Source organism: Bos taurus, chromosome 2 (genome assembly GCF_002263795.3).
Source record: "Bos taurus isolate L1 Dominette 01449 registration number 42190680 breed Hereford chromosome 2, ARS-UCD2.0, whole genome shotgun sequence".
Taxonomy (NCBI): Eukaryota; Metazoa; Chordata; class Mammalia; order Artiodactyla; family Bovidae; genus Bos; species Bos taurus.
In genome coordinates, this window is record NC_037329.1 from 115,627,681 (window position 1) to 115,650,435 (window position 22,755).

Sequence of the window (22,755 nt, forward strand, 5' to 3'; positions counted from 1 at the left end):
AACTGTGCTAAACAGTGGCTAAGGGCCAGTTTTTCTTTATAAAAAACATTTTCTTTCAGCTGATACGTGAAGAAGGAACAACAGAGTTAGACTGTTACCATTTTGTAAACTGTAACGGATTAATAAATCTAGACACTAATCATCAAGGGCTATCAATGTCAAAAAAGACAGAAAGATATTCCCCTCCTCCTCCTCCGCCCATTATGTACCTCCTGATGGAAGAACACAAAGATAAAATTTGGCCAAAATTAAAAAAAAAAACAACTGAACTGGATACAAGTGAATTAGACCCAAGAATGCATTTCTTAGGAAACAGAGGATAGAGAAAAATGTTAAATGACATAGACAATGGTAAATGACATGACCATTAATTGAAAGGAAAAAAGGAGATAGTGGGGACTTCTTGTGGTCCAGTGGTTAAGACTCTAAGCCTTCACTGCAGGGGTCAAGGGTCCAATCAAAGGTCAGGAAAGTAGGATTCTGCATGGTGCAGCCAATAAAATAACATAAAATTTAAAAAAAAAAAAAAGGAGATGTAGGGGTAACCATAGACTAAAAGAGATTTTACAATATGAGACACATTACTCAATTGCGAGGTGGGGATTCAAATAAACTGTAAAAATTTTTTTTTAAACATTGATAATTGGAACTTTGAACTCTGATGGGATATATGAAGATTTTAAGGAATTATTAATTTTTTACATGTGCTGCTGGCATTGTAAAAGTGTTACTCCCTCAGTTGTGTCCCGCTTTTTTCAAGCCCATGGACTGTAGTCCACCAGGCTCCTCTGTCCATGGAATTCTCCAGGCAAGAATACTCGAGTGGGTAACCATTCCCATCTCCAGGGGAGCTTCCCAACCCATGGATGGAACCTGGGTCTCCTGCACTGCAGGTGGATTCTTCACTGTCTGAGTCACAAGTCGAGCCTAAGTTAAAAATTCATTGGCCAATCCAAAATCTGTCAATCCTTTTCTTTTACTATTAAACACATTATTATTACTAGTAATATGAAGTCTCATTTGGTCGACTTGTCCAGTCACTTTCACTGGAGATCTGGAGGCTAGCCTTGGCAATAGGAAACCTGGATTCTAATCTTACTTTCCTATTCACCGGATGAGGGACTCTGGACTCTCTGGGTCTCCCTGGATACTCCCTGGGGAAACGAGGGACAAGAATGATTTTTAACATCCTGCTGGCTGTGGATTCCTGGAGTGATTAAAAGATTTGAGTTCTGCAGTCTGACTGTCTGGGCCAACCCATGTATATCCAAGGGTAAATTTACTTAATCCTCTAGAGTGTTGGCTTCCCGATTGTAAGAACCATAAGGGATCTTGTGAAGATTAAGTGAGATACATAATGCACTCATTCCATAAATACTAAGCACCCAGCCTGCAGCTCTGGGAGGGGTAGGGGGTGGAGCAGAGAAGAAAACAGTGGGGTCTAGGTTATTTGGAGCCTTAAAGGGAGATCCCAGGGAAAACACAGTAAACACTAAAGAAGGAGTAGGATTTTATTTACTTTATAACAGTGGGTCAAAGGTGGGGGTCTCTGATAAGATTAAGGGAGTGAGCAGGGCTTGCTCTCCCTTAATCTCTTCTAGAGTAGCAGGAACAGGATTTTAAATAGCCAGAACTATGAAGAAAACACAGCACAGCCATTTCACTGCGGGTGATTTTCCTGAACGTGGAAATTTTCACGTGGAAATGTTGCAGATCCTCCGGGCTGCAATATTAAGTAGGTTGATTGGGCTTACAGAAGTTGCCTGCAGTGGGCGCATGGATAACAGCCTCCCACATGTAGCAGTGGTTCTCAGCCAGGTGGATTTCACCTCCCTCTACCATGACTCCACATTTAGCAACCTCAGGGAATTTTCGGTTGCCACAGCAACACGGCATGGGGTGGGGAGGTCATTCTGGCATCTAGTGGGTCAAGGCCAGAGATGATGTTCAATATCCTACACGGCACAGGGCAGCCTCCACACCAAGAAATCATCTAGTCCAAAATGCCAACAGAGGCATAGCGGAGAAACCCTGCTATAGAGTGTACAGCCCCGGCAAGGGTTCCTGACTCAAGAGGGAGCTTACTGTGTTCTGGATCCAAATGGAAATCCCATGTGGCTGAGTAGATTAGGATGAAGTGAGAGAGGCAACCTGGGCTAGACGGATGGAGAGCTGTTTAGGACACAGGGTGATGAACTCTGAATTATCCCCAAAGCATTGGGCAGCCCTTGAACCCCTTCAGGCAGGGGGAGGAAGGCAACCCAACTAATGCGCTTTGCCTGCAAGTGCGGCCGCAGTAACTCCTCCCGGCCAGCAGAGGGCGCGAGCCGACACTTGGCCTCCGGCCGCCCGGGGCGGGCCTCTTCTTGCCGTCCCCGCTTCCTCGTCTTTTCCCCTCAGGAGAAGTCGGGAAGGCGGCGGCGGCGGTTGTCCCACGACCGTCGGGCCGGTTCGCGTGGCCCGTCAGCCCTCGCTCCGCAGCGTGTCCGCCTCGCGCTCAGCCCGGTCGAGTCGAGCCGCAGCGGCCCGGGTCCGGCGCAGGCGGCGCGCGCTGACGGAGGGCGGCGGCCGCGGCCAGGGCGGCCGGTGGGACCGCAGGGTCCCCGGCGCAGCGCCGCCCGGCTCCCGGCCCTGCCGGCCTCCTCGCTCGGCGCCGCGGCCATGGCGGCCAGCGCGAAGCGGAAGCAGGAGGAGAAGCACTTGAAGATGCTGCGGGACATGACCGGCCTCCCGCACAACCGAAAGTGCTTCGACTGCGACCAGCGCGGCCCCACCTACGTGAACATGACGGTCGGCTCCTTCGTCTGTACCTCCTGCTCCGGCAGTCTGTGAGTGCGGGGCGGCCGGGCGGGCGGCCGGCCCTTCCTCGGGCGTGGGGAGCGGTTGGCCGCGCGCGGGGGGCCTCACGCGGCTCGGGACCATGGGCCGGGATGCTCTGGGCCCGCGAGGCCGGGGATGCGCTTTCGGTTTTCGCCGGGCGAGGGTCCAGGCCCGGCGCGGGGGTGGGTAGCCTTAGTGGCTGGGGTGTGGGCGGGGTCGGGGTCGGGAGAGGGCGCCCGGGGTGAGCATCTCTGGTCCCCGCGGAGCCGGCGCCTGCCCGCCTCCCTCGGGCCTCCGCTAGTCCGGGAGCGCAGACCCGATGGAGCTGCAATGGGAGGACGGGAGGAGGCTGGGAGGGCCTCGCGGGTCCTTTGTGTGCCCCGCCTCTCGGCCGGGGCGCGGCGGTCCCTAGCGAGGCACCTGCTGGGTCCCCGGTAGAGGGGTGGTGGGTAAGGCTGGGGTGGGAGAGAGAGCAGGGACGCTTAGCATGTTTGTTTTTTTTTTCTCTTGGATCCAGAGTTCCTAGGACACTGAGAAAGCCAGCACTTAGAAATAGTAGCGGGGTTAAAATGTTTTGATGGCAGAGATGGGAATCCCAAGGGAAAAGTTGAGGGGAGGGGAGAGGGTCCGCGTTTAATTGCGGGAGAAGGAGCCAGAGAAAGCAGGCGTGAGATTGTGGGACTTCAGCTTTATGACCCAAAGAGAGCCTTGAAGAGTTGGGGTAAAGTTTTAAATGGAAGTAAGGGACTGACTAGGAGCTGTGTCATTGTCCATATGGTGGTGGTGTTATCTGTAAGATTTCCCCATCAATACCCAAGTGTCCTGTCGTGTACACAGAAACGAGAAGAGATGGAGGACAGTATTGTTTCAGGAAAAGGGAGACTGCCGTCTTGAATTACTGGAATGGTTTGCATTTGTTCCTCTTTTCTTCATTAAGCTGTTTTTTTTCTATTAAGATGTTTGTTGCTGAGATAGAAGGTTTTTCTTTTCTTTTTTTTTTTTTTTTTTTGAGAGTTTATAGTTGATTCTGGAACTAAGTTGTTTTTATACACTAAATTATCTTGTAGTAAGTTACCAACGAAGAGGTGATTACTAAATGGTCTTAAAACCTTTGTTATATCAAACATCTACTCAAATTCTTTCTCTCGTTCCATTCTTTGAAATCAATTATTTGGTCTCCCCCTTCCCCTCCAGAAACTTTGTAAGATTAATCTTGAGGCGAAGTGTATAATATGTGAGAAAACTTGATTTTTTTTTTTTTTTTTGGAAAATGTAAGGCATGCCCAGTTATGTACGATTTTTCATCTTCCTAAGTTGGGCAAAGATGTCTCCCATGATGATTATTTCTTTAACATATTTATTGGGTGCCTACTAGGTTCTCTGTAAAGCCTTGGGGAATGCTGATGAATAGAGCAAGGTCTTTTGTTCTCTTGGTGCTTACATTCGTGTTGGGGAGATGGTAACATAGTAAGTAATCAAGTGAGAAAAATGTCAGGGGCAAGAGTGCACTGAAATAGTAAGATAGGAGGAGAGACCTTCTCTGAGAAGTCACTTTTAGATTGTAGGATCAAGAAAGCACTCTGAGAAGTTGATAATTAGTGATGTTGTTGAATTACAACAGAATCCTAGAGCTGGGTAGTGCTTAGGAGATAGTCTGGTTCATTCTTTACATTTACAAATAAAAACTGTGGGCAACTTTGGTTTTAAAACAATGAAGGCTGTAGTCCAGTTTGTTTTGAGGGTAGTACTTGACTTTTTGCATAGTAAGTAGGCTGTGTTTTTACTTAACACAAGGTCCTTTAATACATTTAAAGTATTTGATTTGAAAAAATGTCCAGTCTCATCACTTCATGGCAAATAAATTGGGAAAAACAGGAAACAGTGGCAGGTTTTATTTTCTTGGACTCCAAAATCACTGCGGACAGTGACTGCAGCCATAAAATTAAAAGATGCTTGCTCCTTGGAGGAAAAGCTGTGACAAACCTAGACGGCGTATAAAAAAGCAGAGACATCTCTTTGCAGACCAAGGTCCGTATAGTCAAAGCTGTGGTTTTCCCAGTAGTCATTTAAGGCATGTGAGAGTTGGACCATAAAGAATTGATGCTTTATGAAGCATTGATGAAGACTTGATGCTTTCAAATTGTGGTGCTGGAGAAGACTCTTGAGAACCCCTTGGACAGCACGGAGATCAAACTAGTCCATCCTAAAGGATATCAACCCTGAATATTTATTGGAAGGACTGTTGCTGAAGCCCTAATAAGTTTGGCCACCTGATGCGAAGAGCCAACTCATTGGAAAAGACCCTGATGCTGGGAAAGATTGAGGGCCGCAGGAGAAGGGGGGCAACAGAGAATGTGAGGTTGGATGGTGTCATCGACTCAATGGACATGAGTTTGAGCAAACTCTAGGAGAGAGTGAAGGACAGGGAAGCCTGGTGTGCTGCAGTCCACAGGATCACAGAGTCAGACGTGACTTAGGGACTGAACAACAGCAATGTATATATTTACTCTTCTGAATTTCTGACTTTTCTGTGTATCTGTTTATAAGTATGAATTTATTGCCACAAATGTGTAATATGAAGAATTATTTACAAGTTTCTTCCTAGAGTGTTTGCATTTCAGAAACATTATATATGAGAGGCTATCTCATACATGCCAGTTGTTCACTTTAATGGAATTTAATGTGTAACAGATAGGACTCTGTATCTATTTAGTTGTAAGTCTACAAATATTTATTGCTTGGCCTGTTTCGTGTACTATGGGAGGCACTGGTCCTGTTGGGATCCCACTGTATTTCAGGTGCTTACATTCTCAGTATGGAAACAGTTACAATATATTGTAATTTCATTTCTTTGAATGAGCTATCCACGAAATATGTAAATGAATAGGGAAAGCTTCACAGAAGACTTAATGGCTGAGCAAAGACCTTTAAAGATAAGAGCCACATGGCAGTGGCTTCATGTAGTGAAAGAACAAATACTAATGCTTATGAACTGGATAAAGTTGGTTTTGAATCCTGGCTCCACTTATTAGCTGTGTAGTATTGAGAATGTCATTCAGCCTCTATGAGTGTGAATTTTCTCACATTTGAAAGGCAAGGATGAGGTTTACCTTATGCATTTTGGATGTAGGTTAGTTTTCAATATTAGAGATATTGTATGTCTGACATCTCACATGACTCTTGGGATATATATTAATAATAGCTGCCCAGTAGGTGAGAAGCATTATTAACGAAGGGGACAGGACATTCCATGAGTAGGGAACAATGTATGAAAGATGATAAAATGAGAAGCACCCTTATAAAAAAATTTATCGATTTGGATTCTTTAGATTTAACTCAGTGTGACTGAAGTTGGTTTAAGAATATGAGGGGAATGTATTGTTTGTCTTAAAATGAAACTTTATGCTCTGATTTAATGATGTTGCCTAGATTTCCCTCATTCAAAGACGGCTGCTCCCAGCTGCCTTAATTTATATTACTGTTACAACTCTTCCAGAAATTCTGCAATTCATTCTGGATTGGGTTAGGTCATATGATTGCATAGAACCAGTACCCTCATTGGGTACATTGTACGATGATACTATTGGAATAACAAAGATCCCAAATAGAATTCCCAAATCAGAAATGTGGGATCCTTGTGGAGGAAAGACTGGATCCCAGATGAAATGTCTACTCAGAAATTCTGGAAGAACAATAATTCCTGAGGATTTTTTCTTTGAAAAGCAATAATATAGGAAAGTACTTAAAGAATAATAGCTATTGAGTTTAATGATAATTATGTCTTTGATATTTAGATGACATGCTGTAATTGAAAGAATATTTATTATGAAGTCAGATTTTAACTCTACCACTAGCTTTGTGACTTGAAAGTGAAAGTTGCTCAGTTGTGTCCAACTCTTTGCAACCCCATGGAGTGACTATACAGTCCATGCAATTCTCCAGGTCAGAATACTGGAGTGGGTAGCCTTGCCCTTCTCCAGGGGATCTTCCCAACCCAGGGATTGAACCCAGGTGTCCTGCATTGCAGGTGGATTCTTTACCAGCTGAGCCACAAGGGAAGCCCAAGAATACTGAAGTGGATAGCCTATCCCTTCTCCAGCGTGTCTTTCTGACCCAAGAATTGAACTGGGGTCTCCTGCATTGCAGGTGGATTCTTTACCAACTGAGCTATCAGGAAAGCCCAGCTTTGTGACTTAGGGCAAAGTATTAAGGAAAGGTAAAGTATTGAGCAAGACCACTGTGTGTGGGTTGGCCTGGATCCATCCCCTCAGCTTCTTTATTTGTGAGAAGAGGATGATAAAATATGCCTTAAGTTTGTTCAAAGGATTAAATGGTACACTTCATTGAATATTAATTGAGCATATATTATTTTTGAGCATGGGGCTAAGCAGGGAATATACATACATGAATTGAGGCATGTTAGCTGCCTTTCAGAAACCTTGATGTGCCTAGAAAATGCTGATACATAATAAATCGTATCTGCTATTATAAGTTAAATAAACAGGGTGACAATATACAGCCTTGACAAACTCCTTTTCCTATTTGGAACCAGTCTGTTGTTCCATGTCCAGTTCTAACTGTTGCTTCCTGACCTGCATACAAATTTCTCAAGAGGCAGATCAGGTGGTCTGGTATTCCCATCTCTTTCAGAATTTTCCACAGTTTATTGTGATCCACACAGTCAAAGGCTTTGGCATAGGCAATAAAGCAGAAATAGATGTTTTTCTGGAACTCTTGCTTTTTCCATGATCCAGCGGATGTTGGCAATTTGATCTCTGGTTCCTCTGCCTTTTCTAAAACCAGCTTGAATATCAGGAAGTTCACAGTTCACGTATTGCTGAAGCCTGTCTTGGAGAATTTTGAGCATTACTTTACTAGCGTGTGAGATGAGTGCAACTGTGTGGTAGTTTGAGCATTCTTTGGCATTGCCTTTCTTTGGGATTGGAATGAAAACTGACTGACTACGGTTTTTCCTGTGGTCATGTATGGATGTGAGAGTTGGACTGTGAAGAAGACTGAGCGCTGAAGAATTGATGCTTTTGAACTGTGGTGTTGGAGAAGACTCTTGAGAGTCCCTTGGACTGCAAGGAGATCCAGCCAGTCCATTCTAAAGGAGATCAGCCCTGGGATTTCTTTGGAAGGACTGATGCTAAAGCTGAAACTCCAGTACTTTGGCCACCTCATGCGCAGAGTTGACTCATTGGAAAAGACTCTGCTGCTGGGAGGGATGGGGGGCAGGAGGAGAAGGGGACGACAGAGGATGAGATGGTTGGATGGCATCACTGACTCGATGGACGAGTCTGAGTGAACTCTGGGAGTTGGTGATGGACAGGGAGGCCTGGCGTGCTGCGATTCATGGGGTCGCAGAGTCAGACACGACTGAGTGACTGATCTGATCTGATCTGCTATTATGAATTTTAAGATAGTCAAATGCCTTTTTATTATTTAGCAGTATCTTTGTTAAGTAAATTGAACAAGTATCTTGTTAATATTACTAGACTCAGAGCTGATCTTTTATTTCCTGTTTTTTTTTTTTCAGATGATTGCACTCTGTGCTTGTATGATGCTTATTTAAAATATGTAAATGAATTAAGATTGTGAAACTTTAAAATAGACTTCAGATTTAGGTATATTAAACTGTCACTGAGGTAGAAAGGGGGTGTTCTAACAGATTGACTTGTCATTCTTGCTGCTTCTATCTATGGAACTATTCAGACTTATAAATGGCATTCCATTATAGCCAGCATAAAATATCGCCTTCATGTTAACGAACTTATAGTTGATGAAAAGACTAGGTTTAGACCAAATTATTTATTTTGTGGAGATTGTTAGCATTAATTAATTGGTAAATAATATAAGAATTGTTCTATACTTAAAAAATGATTCATTTAGTTTGCAGAGAGAGTTTAGATAAAAATAAAAAATAACATTTGAGAAACATCTAGTCCAGCTGCTTAATACCAGCCCTTTTATGTAGACAGTGCATTTAAACTTGGATTTCACAGGTAGATAAATGTAAACAGATAGTAACCTACACTCAGTTTTGTGTGCATTTTGAGTCTTATGATGAATCTTTATTAATAAGAATTTTTACTTTAAAATTAAAGTTGGGCAATTGAAAAGAGGCATTTGTTTTTATATATTCACTAGCATTTGAGTAGATTGAATCAAATACCCTTTTGGACCTCTGTGTATAATATTCAGAACCTCATGGATGTCACAAGTGGCAGTTTACATCTTTGATTCCCTTTTCACTTTTTTTGGTACACTAGCAGTACTCTTGCCTGAAAAATCCCATGGACCGAGGAGCCTGGTGGGCTGCAGTCCATGGGGTCACTAAGAGTCGGACACCACTGAGTGACTTCCCTTTCACTTTTCACTTTCCTGCATTGGAGAAGGAAATGGCAACCCACTCCAGTGTTCTTGCCTGGGGAATCCCAGGGACGGCGGAGCCTGGTGGGCTGCCGTCTGTGGGGTTGCACAGAGTCGGACATGACTGAAGTGACTTAGCAGCAGCGGCAGCATGGGTACATTCAGTGAAAATATTTTGACAGTGTAGTACAATTTCAGTTTAAGTGGGAAAGCTATTTTGATAACTTTTTCAATTGTGAAGGGCAGAGGTTTTTTTTAAGTAAATATTCATTAAGTCCAGGCACTAGTACATGTATCCAGGGGATACAAAAATTAAAATATTTAAATGAAAAATAAGATAATAATTACAAGCTACAATTACTAAGTAGTCTTGTGTCAGGCGTTATTCTAGTAACCGTCATAAAGAAAAGTAGTGTAATCCTTAACAACTTTAAATTGTAAAGTTAGCTTACACTCTAATGCTTATTGTAAATTGTTGTGAATTCTTATTTGGGGGATTTAAATGGTGGATTTTACTTCATTGGATATTAAAGGGCAGGACAGGCAGTTTATTAATGTATTGTGTATTTTTGTGTTTTATAGTTATGTCATGCTTTTCTTTAAATTGTAGTTTTAGCCAGCTTCAAATGTCTGCTCTTTGAATTTCTTCAAAAACTAATGTCATGTGTTGTGAGTGTGATGGGTTATGGTGCGATTGGTTCTGATATTGATTCTTTTGAATTTGGCACATCAGTCCTGTCCGGAATTAATTACTTTGCTATTTTTTGTGTTTGAACTGTAATTAAAACCCCTCATACCATGTGTTCAGGATTGATAGTGGTTAGATTTATCCAAAAAGGCAGTGAAAAAAAACAGTGATAGTCATTAGGTTTATCAAAAAAGACAGTCATTAAAAAACATACACACAGATAAAATTTAGGTTTTTGAATTTTAGCATATAATTGTTAATTTGCCAGAGCGTTATGTAACACCTAGGACTTTTCTTTGAATATGGTTCCGCTGATGAGATTTTCGTCCCCTTGATACAATTTAGACTCACTTTGTGTTATAAAAGATTTTTATAATTTTAAGCTACTTTTAAAGCGGTTTGAGTGCTGAATTGTTCTAGATCTCTTTTCAGTTTAGATGTTTTACATTTCTTGTCTACAGTTGAGTAACAGCTTTTCATAGTGACTATTTGGTGGAGTTTTTAAAATACTTCATTTTCGTGGAAACAGTTCTTACTCAAGTGATTGTTTTATATAATGTTTAGTTAAACTATATATCTATCAAATAGAGCTTCCCTGTTGGACCAACCACCTGCCAATGCAGGAGATTCAGATTCTTTATCTGGGTGGGAAGATCTGGAGAAGGAAATGGCAACCCACTCCATATATTCTTGCCTGAGAAATCAGTGCACAGGAGCCTGGCAGAAGAGCCTGGACAGAAGGTCCATGGGTTCTCAGAGTTGGAGATGACTTAGCAACTGAACAACAACAAAAACCTGCCAAATACTATACTAAGTAAATATGATTTAGTAGTATATGAAACGACTCTAGATAAGCATAAAACTCAGTTGAAAGGAGCAAGAGATAGGACCTTCTAGCATGAATGTTCATTGTGGAATAGGCGTTTGCTATAGGTTTTTTAGCAGGAAAGATAAACGTGGATTATTCAGCAAACTGATCGAGAGAGACTCTTCTTAACTGTTGTGAGCACCTCCTGTCTTGGTGTCCTTTGGAACCCAAGGGATGGTGACATCATTTGACCTTAACTTGCTACCACGCATTTTTATATTGTTTGTCTGTGTTCTTCTTTCATTTGTCTGTGAATTTGGATCAGTGTGCTTGTAAGCACTTTGACCTTTAATCAGTGGTTGTATCATTTATCTAATTAAATTTATATTAAAATTTTAAATATTAGTGAGTTGTTTTACAAATAAAAAGAATTAAAACATTCTTTTAAGGAACTTGCTGACCTCTGGACCTCAATTTAAATATTTTGCCTCTTTAGAAACTTCTGTGTCTAGTTTCAGTACAGTCTTTGGAAAATAAGCAAATACCCAAAGTGATAATTTTCTGTCTTTTCTGTACAACATGTATAATGCTTACATTCTTAAGAAGCTTCTGTGGAGATATTCAGTACTAGGTGCCATTAGCTTGTTTTTTCCCCCACTCAGTTATGCATTTCCCAGTCCACCTGATCAAATCAGTCGTTGTCTAGGATTGATACACCTTGGATTCCTCTAATGTATATAAAAAAGATAAATGGTTCATAACTTTGGGTACTTTGTTTAATAGGTTCCTCCAGACATCCTTTTCAGCCTCACTCATGAGAGCTGTTACCCTAAAAACACCTGCTTGGACATGATTAGAATGAAATTTATTAACTTAGAGTAGAGGAGGGGTGGGAACCTTATTTGAATTGTTCTATATATGGGGAATGAATTTTTTTTGTTTTGTTTTGTTTTTAAGTTAGAATGTGTTTTTCCAAAGACTCCTGCGTAAGACATGGTCTCCTTTTGATTGGTATCATAACTGTCTTTTACAGGGAAGGAAGTCGTAATTACTCTTTGCTTTTATTCTAGTTACTTAGCTTAAGAGATGAATTAACAAACTGGAGCGTGGTGTAAGAAAATTGGTTAGGATGATAAGGAGGTTTGAAATTCTGAATGAGCGGAATAGCTCCAGGGACCAGAAGTATATTAGCTTAAAAAAGAAGAAACTAGGGAGTGGGGTTACGGAGCTGTACATGTGGTCACTATCTTTGAGTAATTTAAGGCCTTTATGCAGAAGAGCTTCCCTGATATCTCAGGTGGTAAAGAATCTGCCTGCAATGCAGGAGATCCTGGTTTGATTCCTGGGTTGGGAATATCCGCTGGAGAAAGGATAGGCTACCCACTCCAATATTCTTGGGCTTCTGTTGTGACTCAGCTGATAAAGAATCCTCCTGCAATTCCAGACACCTGGGTTCTATCCCTGGGTTGGAAAGATCCCCTGGAGAAGGGAAAAGCTGCCTACTCCAGTATTCTAACTTGGAGAATTCCATGGACTGAATAGTCCATGGGGTTGCAAAGAGCTGGACAGGGCTGAGCCACTTTCACTTTTTGTGCAGAAAAGGTAATAGGTTTTATTCTGTAGTTCAGTTCAGTCACTCAATCATATCTGACTGTCTGCGACCCCATGAACCGCAGCACACCAGGCCTCCCTGTCCATGACCAACTCCTGGAGTTTACTCAAACTCATGTCTGTTGAGTCAGTGATGCCATCCAACCATTCTCACCCTCTGTCGTCCCCTTCTCCTCCTGCTCTCAATGTTTCCCAGCGTCAGGAGCTTTTTAAATGAGTCAGCTCTTCACATCAGGTGGCCAAAGTATTGGAGTTTCAGCTTCAACATCAGTCCTTCCAAAGAACACCCAGGACTGATCTCCTTTAGAATGGACTGGTTGGATCTCCTTGCAGTCCAAGGGACTCTCAAGAATCTTCTCCAACACCACAGTTCAAAAGCATCAATTCTTCAGCGCTCAGCTTTCTTTACAGTCCAACTGTCACATCCATACGTTACCACTGGGGAAACCATAGCCTTGACTAGACAGACCTTTGTTGCCAAAGTAATGTCTCTGCTTTTTAATATGCTGTCTAGGTTCTGTAGAGGGAGATAGAAGACCAGGTATGGAAGTCATAGTGAAACATACATGTTTAGGAAAAGAAGAGGGATTTTTCTTGTAGTGTCAGATTCCAAAAATTTTTATTCTTGCCCCATTTTTGTGTTAAATTTTGCAAGATCTTTGATGGGGAAAGTAAGAAAGTCAGCAGAACTAATAATGTGGGAAGATGGGAAAACTTCCTCATTTCTCTCTTCAAGCTTTTATCTCTTAATGAATCTTGTTGGCTCTGACTTGGAGCATTTGTGTTCAGAGGTACTTCTATAAAGAAATTGCTGATGTCTAGTAGAGTCTTGATATTTTTGAAATACGAGAAATTTGAAATTTAAAAAAATTCCTCATATTTTCTAGAAATGGTTTTTCTTCAGTTAAAGAATACAGTGTGTTTATATGTCAAATTTCATTTTGAAGGGAAAGAACCATTTATTTTCCATATTTTCTGTTTACTTTTTAATTTAATTTTAATTTAAAAAATACTTGCACATAGTTTAAAAAGGCTTATAATGAGCAACAGCAGTCACTTCTTCCCTTTCCCCATTTCTGTTTATCATGGACAGTCTGTTCCCTTCTCTTTTTGCCTTTGTATTTCTAACTAACAGGCTTATAGCTTTTTTTTCAACTTTGGCTTCTCTGCTCTGGAAGAGTGAAGATAAGGCTTTGGCCCTCTTAACACTCCTCTCACTTTGCATGTGTACTCTGCATCTACTTCAATAGACTATCACAGTTTTGGTTAAATCACTATTAAGTATTTACCTTATTGCATTATGTGCATACTGTCTCAACTAAATCATACAGTTTGTTACTATTATGTATATACTGTCTCAGCTAAGTCCTACAGTATGTTACTGTTATGTACATACTGTCTCTGCTGCTGCTGCTAAGTCACTTCAGTCGTGTCCGACTCTGTGTGACCCCATAGATGGCAGCCCACCAGGCTCCGCCATCGCTGGGTTTCTCCAGGCAAGAACACTGGAGTGGGTTGCCATTTCCTTCTCCAATGCAGGAAAGTGAAAAGTGAAAGGGAAGTCGCTCAGTCGTGTCCGACCTTCGAGACCCCATGGACTGCAGCCCACCTGGCTCCTCCGTCCATGGGATTTTCCAGATAAGAGTACTGGAGTGGGGTGCCATTGGCTTCTCCTACATACTGTCTCAGCTAAGTCCTATAATATGTTAGTACTACATTTTCTTTCTTATATAGACTTTTCTCTCTGAAGTTTATAATTGTCTAGGTTTCTTCATTTGCTTTGTTTTCCATGTGGATTTCATTAATATTTCCTCACATAAAATTATCTCTGGCTGCGATATGTACCTTTTTTATAGTATGATCAGGTGTGTCAGATGCTGGGTGCTTCTGTCATTTTGATCTGGAAATAATGTGCTCTAGAGCAACTTCACTTTCACTTTTCACTTTCATGCATTGGAGAAGGAAATGGCAACCCACTCCAGTGTTCTTGCCTGGGGAATCCCAGGGATGGGGGAGCCTCGTGGGCTGCCGTCTATGGGGTCGCACAGAGTCAGACACAACTGAAGCGACTTAGCAGCAGCAGCAGGCCTGCTGTGCAGCTGTTGTCTTTGGACTTTCTTCTTCTACCTTAGTTCTGGAAATTCCCATCATGCCTAACCTGTGTTGAAACCTCTTTTTCCAGGATCCCCACATTTCCATTAGCCTCTTGATTAAAGGTTAATGGGAGATCATTTTTGATATCTGCATTGCTGAAAATGTCTTATTCTGCCCTCATGTTAAAATTAATACTTTGTCTATATTCACAAGGTGAAAAAACCCTTGCAGTTTTTAAGACATTGCTTCATTGTCTTTAAACCTTCAGTATTGCTGTTGAGAAGTTTGATGCTATTCTTACTAGTCATTCTCTGTGCCCCATTTTCCACTCCCTCTTTGGGAGTATATATGATCTTTCTATCCATGCTTTTTTTCTAGTTCATAGATTTTTTTTCTCCAGTCTTTTTGGTGAATAAAAAAAGTCTGACTGTCATTCTGAGTGCCAGGTTGAGGGAGGGGACTGGGGACATAGAATCTATTGTTGTTCAGTGTGTAGTCTCAGATAAGTCTCCAGGTTTTGGCATAATACCCAGTAGCAGTCCTCAGCTGTGCCACAGTGTATTAGGTATAGGCTCTCCAGATTAAATAAGCAGTTAGAAAGCATAACTGACTCAATGGGCATGAAATTTGAGCAAACTCTGAGAGATAGGGGAGGATGGAGGAACCTGGTGTGCTGCAGACTACGGGGTCGCAAAGAGTCAGACACGATTTGGCGACTGAACTACAACCACCACCACTGCAGATTAAATTTTCCTACCTAGCATTTGGTATGTGTGTGTGCTCAGTTGCTTCAGTCGTGTCTGACTCTTTGAAATCTTATAAACTGTAGCTTGCCAGGCTCCTCTGTCCATAGGATTCTTCAGGCAAGAATCCTGGAGTGGGTTGCCATTCCCTTCTCCAGGGGATCTTCCTGACCCAGGGATCAAACCTGGATCTCCTGCATTGCAGGCAGATTCTTATCAGCTGAGCCACTGGGGAGCAGTCTTTTGGAAGTAGGGAAATTGGAAATCTAATTTTGAGCCTGCATAAATCCCCCAACTTGTGGCTTGATTGCTTTTGTGACTCTTAGGGATTCTGTGGTGGGAGTCATCTTCTAGTTGGCTTCTCCCACCTCTACAGGAGCTTCGTTTTAGCTTTCTTTACTCTGCATAGTTGGTTACTGCTGGTATTGTATTTTCTGTATGCCTTTGGGTTCCCTCCTTGTTCTCTATTCCTCTCTTTGTGGAAGAATGACTTTTTATTCCTTTGCTATCTTTTCAGTAGGGTTTAGAGAGGTAGTAAAGACATTCTTGGGTTTTGTCCACTGTTAACAGGAATGCATTAGTTAGGTTTAAATTGTTACCCGAGTATTATTTTTTTAGGTTCTTGCCCTAAATGTTACAAGGACCTTTCAGTGTAGTGTTGCTGGCTTTTAAAAATAAAAACTCCAAATAGAAATTATGGTTTGCACCATGGGGGGGTGTGTGTGTGTGTATTTTAAAGTTGAGTTCTGGATAAACTAATATCTGGACTATCTAATATATACAGATCTTGGTATTAAAAATCTATAGATTTTTGGTAACTTGTTAAAGGCATCTTCTATTTGTTGTAGATTTTAAATGTATAATTTATATAATACAGAACATTTATATACAATATTTTTATTCCGTAAGATTGGGATAGATTTAAATGTCAAATTGGCGTTCTTAACTTAATGCCAACGTTAGCAAACCACTTAAATTTCCACAGCCTAATGAAATATTTGAACCAGCTTTTCCTCCAGCAGGAGAAAAGCAGTGAATAAAACTAGCTAAATGAGCTTTCTTACTTATTCATCCAGCACACATTGTTTTTTGAGTTGAACAAATGGCTATTTGCAAGATTGTTTGAGGCATAGTTAAGAGTAACATACTGGTGGACATATGGAATGAGTCACACCATCTGGTTGCAGTCATACCTGGGTGGTGGTCCTTAAAACTGAAACTCCTGGGGATCTGCATATGACTTAATTATGCTGCAAAAACATATTGGGCTCTACCAGTAGATGACTTTGAAACTTCTTGAAGCCAGTTAAGTGGCAAACATGCTTTCAAAACATCAATACTGCTGTTATTAAATAGTCACTATTAATTTTTTTTTTTTTTGCACTAAACTGGAGACTTAAAATGTGTATTTTAGGATCCAGAATGGGTGGTACTTCAGTATTGGCACTGTAAAAATGATGTGGTTTATTTGTGTAACGCTTTGATCCAATAGTTATGACTAATGTCATTACAGTAAAGTGTTTTATAAACACTGGATTCACATGATAGCTAGACTTGGCTTAGCAAAAAACGGGGAAATGGCACCAGCTTTCAGGAGTGTATCCTGAAAATAACTAGATAAATGAATAATTCAGTTTTGGTTACTTGAGGATTTCATTCATTTAAATAAATAATCAGATTTGGTAGATGGAGAAGGAAAGGTGGTCTGCCAATGAAAAATTTTAGTTTGTGTGAAAATTGTGGTTACTGTAGATAGTAACATGGACTCTTAAGTTGGCGTACATTAAAAGCAACTTTTTTGTTGTGTAGTTCTGGGAGTCTTAACATCTGTATAGATGCATGTAACTACCACCACAAGCAGAACATGGAATGGTGTGTGCATGCCCAGTTGTGACCCTATGGACTGTAGCCCACCAGATTCCTCTGTCTGTGGGATTCTCCAGGAAAGAATACTAGGGTGGGCTGCCATGTCCTCTTCCAGGGGATCTTCCTGACTCAGGGATCAAACCTACGTCTCTTACGTCTCCTGTATTGGGAGGCAGATTCTTTACCACTAGCACCACCCAAATAGTTGCTGGGCACATTGCAAATTCCAATTTTGCTTTTTTGAGCTTCGTGGAATTGTTTTTGATCTGCAGTTGGTTGAGTACCTGGATGTAGAACCCAGGGACACAGAAGGCCAACTATATGTTTCTTTAGTGAAGATCTCCTGGGGCTAAACTTGAGTTTTTAATCTGAAATTGTTATTTTGTCTTACACTTCAAAGATATTTTTGCTGGATTCACAACTGTTAATTTTTAGTTTTTTAAAAACTTCCTAAAGACAATATTGCACTGTTTTCTGGTTTTCAGTGAGAAGAAGTCTTTTCAGTTAGATTTCACTTCCTTTCTTTTCTTTCTGATGGATTTTAAGATGTTCTATTTATCTTTGAAGTTTTACCCAAATGTTTCTAAGTATAAATTTTATTTGTGCTGATTTTCATAAGCTGTGCTTCCTATATTTGTAGATGCATGACTTTCATTGGATTGTAAAAATCTCAGCTATTATTAGCTCTTTAATATTGCTTGTCCTTCATTCTTTGAATTCTTTCTTGCAAAAGCAAGAATACTGATTACACCTTGTAATAGTGTCCCCCACTCTTTTTTTTTCTTTTTTTTATCCTCGTCTTTTCTATCTCCTTATGCATCTGTGCTGCCTTCTGGGCTATTTCTTCTGTTTTCTCATTCCCCAAATCTCTCTTCTGGTATGTTTAATTTGCCCTTTAACTAATTTGTTAAATTTTTGATTTCCACATTTATAAATTTTCATTTTTATAAGTTCTGACTTTTAGATTTACCAGTTTATTCTGATAATTTCATATTTCCTGTTCATTTTTATTCCACCATTTAACATTTCCTATATGCTATGTTTACTTTATATTTTGTATTTGATAAATCCAGTAACTAAAGTCATTGGAAGAGGGGGCATACATCTGTGTTCTACTGTCTCAAGCTCAGTAATGATTTGCTCTTATGTAATGATTTTTATTGTAGTCTCATCTTTTATTGAACTTAATATTTCCAAATCCTCATAGCATAATTTGTAAATTATAAATGCATTTTTCTTGAGAGGATTTGCATATTCTACTGCTGGGATCTAGGTATATTGCCACCCTGAAGCTTCTTAATTCTTCATCCAAAGTCTTGGGTTTAATAGGGATAGCTCAGGATTACCTCTCACATTGTCTTAGCTATTGTTATATTTGCCTTCTGAGCAATACTGAATTTTTTGTATAACGTAGGCCACTCTTCTAGTTTCAGTTCACTTTTACTTTTTATCTTTGTTTTTTTTCTCTTGTAAAGGGGGAGTCCTTTGAGATTTATTAGAAGTGTTAACAACTAGGATTTTTCTAGAAATATTGGCAATTAGGGTTTTTCTTCTATTTTTTTAGTAGTCTATAAAGTTATCATATTTTAGCAGAGGAAACTTTTCAAAAATGTCTGCCATACTGTTGTAAATAGAAATTAATGAGATTAGATATGCAAAGTGCATGCCAGTCTAGGAACTTTAGGATATTAATTTCCTTCTGTCTTATTAAGTTTTTTTTCACCTCTTAATTTGTATAAATGTACTTAATATCATATTTTTGTGTGTGTGTGGACACTTGGCTTAATCTTTTAAGGATTTCTATTTTTTGTTATGCTGGAAATAGTAAATTTATGTGAAAATTGAAATTATTGTTATATATGAGGTGACTGAAGAAGGAAATGGCAACCCATTTCAATATTCTTGCCTGGAAAATTCCATAGACAGAGGAGCCTGGCAGGCTACAGTCTGTGGGGTTGCAAAGGAGTCGGACATGACTCAGTGACTAAAACAACAGCAACAACATATGAATGGTGAATGTGTGGAATGCTTTGTAGACGATTGAACCTAGGTATAATTTATATCTCAGTAGTGATCCAAAGAAACTACTTCTTTCTTCACTTGGTGATTAACATATTTAGTATATTTAGAGTAGTGGTTCTTGAGTAGTACTCTGCACTTCCACCCCCTGCACCCTCAGGGGACATTTGGCACTATCTTGAAACATTTTTCATTATTCTTACTGGGTTGGGGGCCAGTAGGACTGGCCAGTTTTATTGCCACTTAGGACTTCCCTGGTGGCTCAGCAGTAAAGAGTCCCCCTGCCAATGCAGGAGATGCAAGTTCTGTCCCTGGGTCCGGAAGATCCCCTGGAGTAAGAAATGGCAACCCACTCTAGTATTCTTGCCTGGGAAATCCCATGGACAGAGGAGCCTGTTGGGCTACAATCCATAGTGTCAAAGAGAGTCAGCTATAACTTAGCAACTAAACAATAACAACACTGTCACTTAACCATTTCCCCTTTGATAATGAAGTATTTTTTTGACTTTATTTTAACTTTATATTGAAGTAAATTAATAATGTGATAGTTTCTGGTATACAGCAAGTGATTCAGTTATACATATGCATGTATCTATTCTTTTTCAAATTCTCTTCCCATTTCAGTTCAGTTCAGTCTCTTAGTCATGTCCGACTCTTTGCAACCCATGAACTGCAGCACGCCAGGCCTCCCTGTCCATCACTAACTCACGGAGCCCATGTCCATCGAGTTGGTGATGCCATCCAACCATCTCATCCTCTGTCCTCCCCTTCCCCTCCTTCCTTCAGTCTTTCCCAGCATCAGGGTCTTTTCCAGTGAGTCAGCTCTTCACATCAGGTGGCCAAAGTACTGGAGTTTAAGCTTCAAAATCAGTCCTTCCAATGAACACCCAGGACTGATCTCCTTTAGGATGGACTGGTTGGATCTCCCTGCAGTCCAAGGGAGTCTCAAGAGTCTTCTCCAGCACCACAGTTCAGAAGCTTCCCATTTAGGTTGTCACATAATACTGAGGAGAGCTTCCTGCACTGTACAGCAGCACTATGTTGGTTATCCACTTTAAATGTAGCAGTGTGTACCTGTCAGTCCCACACTCCCTAACTCTCCCTCCCACCCACCCTTCCCCTTGGTCAGCATAGGTTTTTCTCTAAATTTGTGAGTCTAATTCTGTTTTGTAAATAGGTTCATTTGTATCATTTCTGTTTAGATTCTGTATAGACTCCATGTATACATGATACCATATGATCTTCCTCTGTCTGACTTACTTCACCCAGTGTGACAATCTCTAGTTCCATCCATGTTGCTGCAAATGACATTATTCTTTTCAGTGGCTGAGTAAAATGTTGTCTTATATATGTATGCCACATCATCTTCATCCATTCCTCAGTTGATGAGCGTTTAGGTTGCTTCCAGGTCTTGGCTATTGTAAACAGCGCTGCAGTGAACACTGGGGTGCATGTATCCTTGCAGACCATATTTTTCTATCCTGATAGATACCCAAGAGTGGGATTAAAGGGTTATATGGTAGTTCTATATTTAGATTTTTAAGGATCCTCCATACTGTTCTCCACAGTAGCTATACCAATTTACATTCCCACCAACAGTGTAGGAGGGTTCCTTTCTGTCCACAACATCTCCAGCATTTGTCATTTGTGGATTTGTTTGATGATAACCATTTTGACTGGTGTGAGGTGATATCTCATTGTAGTTTTGATTTGTATTTCTCTAATAATCAGCAGTGTCAACATCTATTCATCTATGTCTTGGTCATCCGTGTGTTCTCTTTGGAGAAATTTCTATTTAAGTCTACCTTTTTTGATTGGGTTGTTTGTTTTGATGATATTAAGCCGCTGTATTCTAACAAGATGGTGGAGTAGAAGGACACGGGCTCATCTTCTCTTGCAAGAACTCCAAAATTGCAACTTGCTGCTGAATAACCGTTGACAGGAGAATGTTGGATTGCACCAAAAAAAGATACCCCACATCCAAAGGGCAAAGGAGAAGCCCCAACAAGATGGTAGGAGGGGTGAAATCACATTTAGAACCAAACCCCATACCCACCAGAGACGTTCGCAGGGCACAAACAAAACCTTGTGCACACCAGGACCCAGACCCTACACAGACTGAACCAGACCTGCCCATGAATGTTTGAGTGTCTCCTGTGGAGGCACGGGTCAGCAGTGGCCTGCCACAGGGACTGGGGCTCAGGCTGCAGCAGACCTGGGTCACGCAGCGTGTGACATTAAGCCGTCTTGGAGGAAGGTGCTATTAGCCCCGCCACAGAGCCACCGAGCAGACAACCCACAAACTGCAGAACAGTTATACCAAGGAAATTCTCACACTGTTAAGAAGGTTCTGGGACCCACAACAGATTTCCCAACCTGGGAATTCATCAAAGGGACTGAGGACCCTTGGGGAATTTGACTTTGGAGGCCAGTGGGATTTGATGACAGAACTTGCACAGGACTGGGGAAACAGACTCTTGGAGGACACAGACAAAACCTTGTGCACTTGAGGAGCCAGGAGAAAGGAGCAGCAGTGTCCCCAGAAGAGACTGAACCAGACTTGTTTGTGAGTGTCCATGAGTCTCCTACGGAGGCATGGGTCGACAGTGGCCTGCTGCGTGATCAGGGACTCTGAATATAACAGTACATGCACAAGTCCTTTTGAAGAACTGAGTCTGAGTGAACTCCAGGAGTTGGTGATGGACAGGGAGGCCTGGCGTGCTGCGATTCATGGGGTTGCAAAGAGTAGGACACGACTGACTGAACTGAACTGAACTGAACTGAACCAAACTGATCACATGGACCACAGCCTTGTCTGACTCAGTGAAACTATGAGCCATGCCTTGTTAGGGCCACCCAAGATGCACGGGTCATGGTGGAGAGTTCTGACAAAACACGGTCCACTGGAGAAGGGAATGTCAAACCACTTCAGTATTCTTGCCTTGAGAACCCCATGAATAGTATGAAAAGGCAAAAAGATAGGACACTGAAAGATGAACTCCCCAGGTCGGTAGATGCCCCATATGCTACTGGAAAAGAGTGGAGAAATAACTCCAGAAAGAATGAAGGGATGGAGCCAAAGTGAAAACAACACCCAGTTGTGGATGTGACTGGTGATGGAAGTAAAGTCTGATGCTATAAAGAACAATATTGCATAGGAACCTGGAATGTTCATGAATCAAGGTCCATAATCAAGGAAAATTGGAAGTGGTCAAACAGGAGATGACAAGAGTGAACATCAACAGTTTAGGAATCAGTGAACTAAAATAGACTGGAATGAATGAGTTTAATTCAGATGACCATTATATATACTACTGTAGGCAAGAATCCCTTAGAAGAAATGGACTAGCCCTCCTCATCAACAAAAGTAGTACTTGGATGCAATCTCAAAAATGACAGTGATCTCATTTGGTTTCTCTTCTGTTCTATTCCATTAAATATCACACTAATCCAAGTCTGTGCCCCAGCCATTAATGCCAAAGAAGCTGAAGTTGAACGGTTCTATGATGACCTATAAGACCTTCTTGAACTAACACCAAAAAAAGATGTCCTTTTCATCATATGGACTGGAATGCAAAAAGTAGGAAGTCAAGAGGTACCTGGAATAACAGGCAAGTTTGGCCTTGGAGTACAAAATGAAGCAGGGCAAAGGCTAGCAGAGTTTTGCCACGAGAACTCACTGGTCATAGCAAACCCCTTTTCCAACAACACAAGAGATGACTCTACCCATGGCC

At 41.2% G+C, this 22,755-nt stretch overlaps 1 protein-coding gene across 8 annotated transcripts in view; it reads left to right on the top strand.

The window, feature by feature from the left end:
- Positions 1 to 2,385: 2,385 nt before the first annotated feature.
- Positions 2,386 to 22,755, top strand: part of AGFG1 (ArfGAP with FG repeats 1) — a 74,683-nt gene continuing 54,313 nt past the window's right edge. For 7 of the 8 annotated variants that reach the window (XM_059875612.1, XM_059875617.1, XM_059875623.1 and 4 more), the window contains exon 1: positions 2,386 to 2,828. In XM_059875612.1, the coding sequence (XP_059731595.1) occupies positions 2,662 to 2,828 (167 nt within the window). In that variant the 5' untranslated portion in view covers positions 2,386 to 2,661. 8 annotated transcript variants of the gene reach the window in all.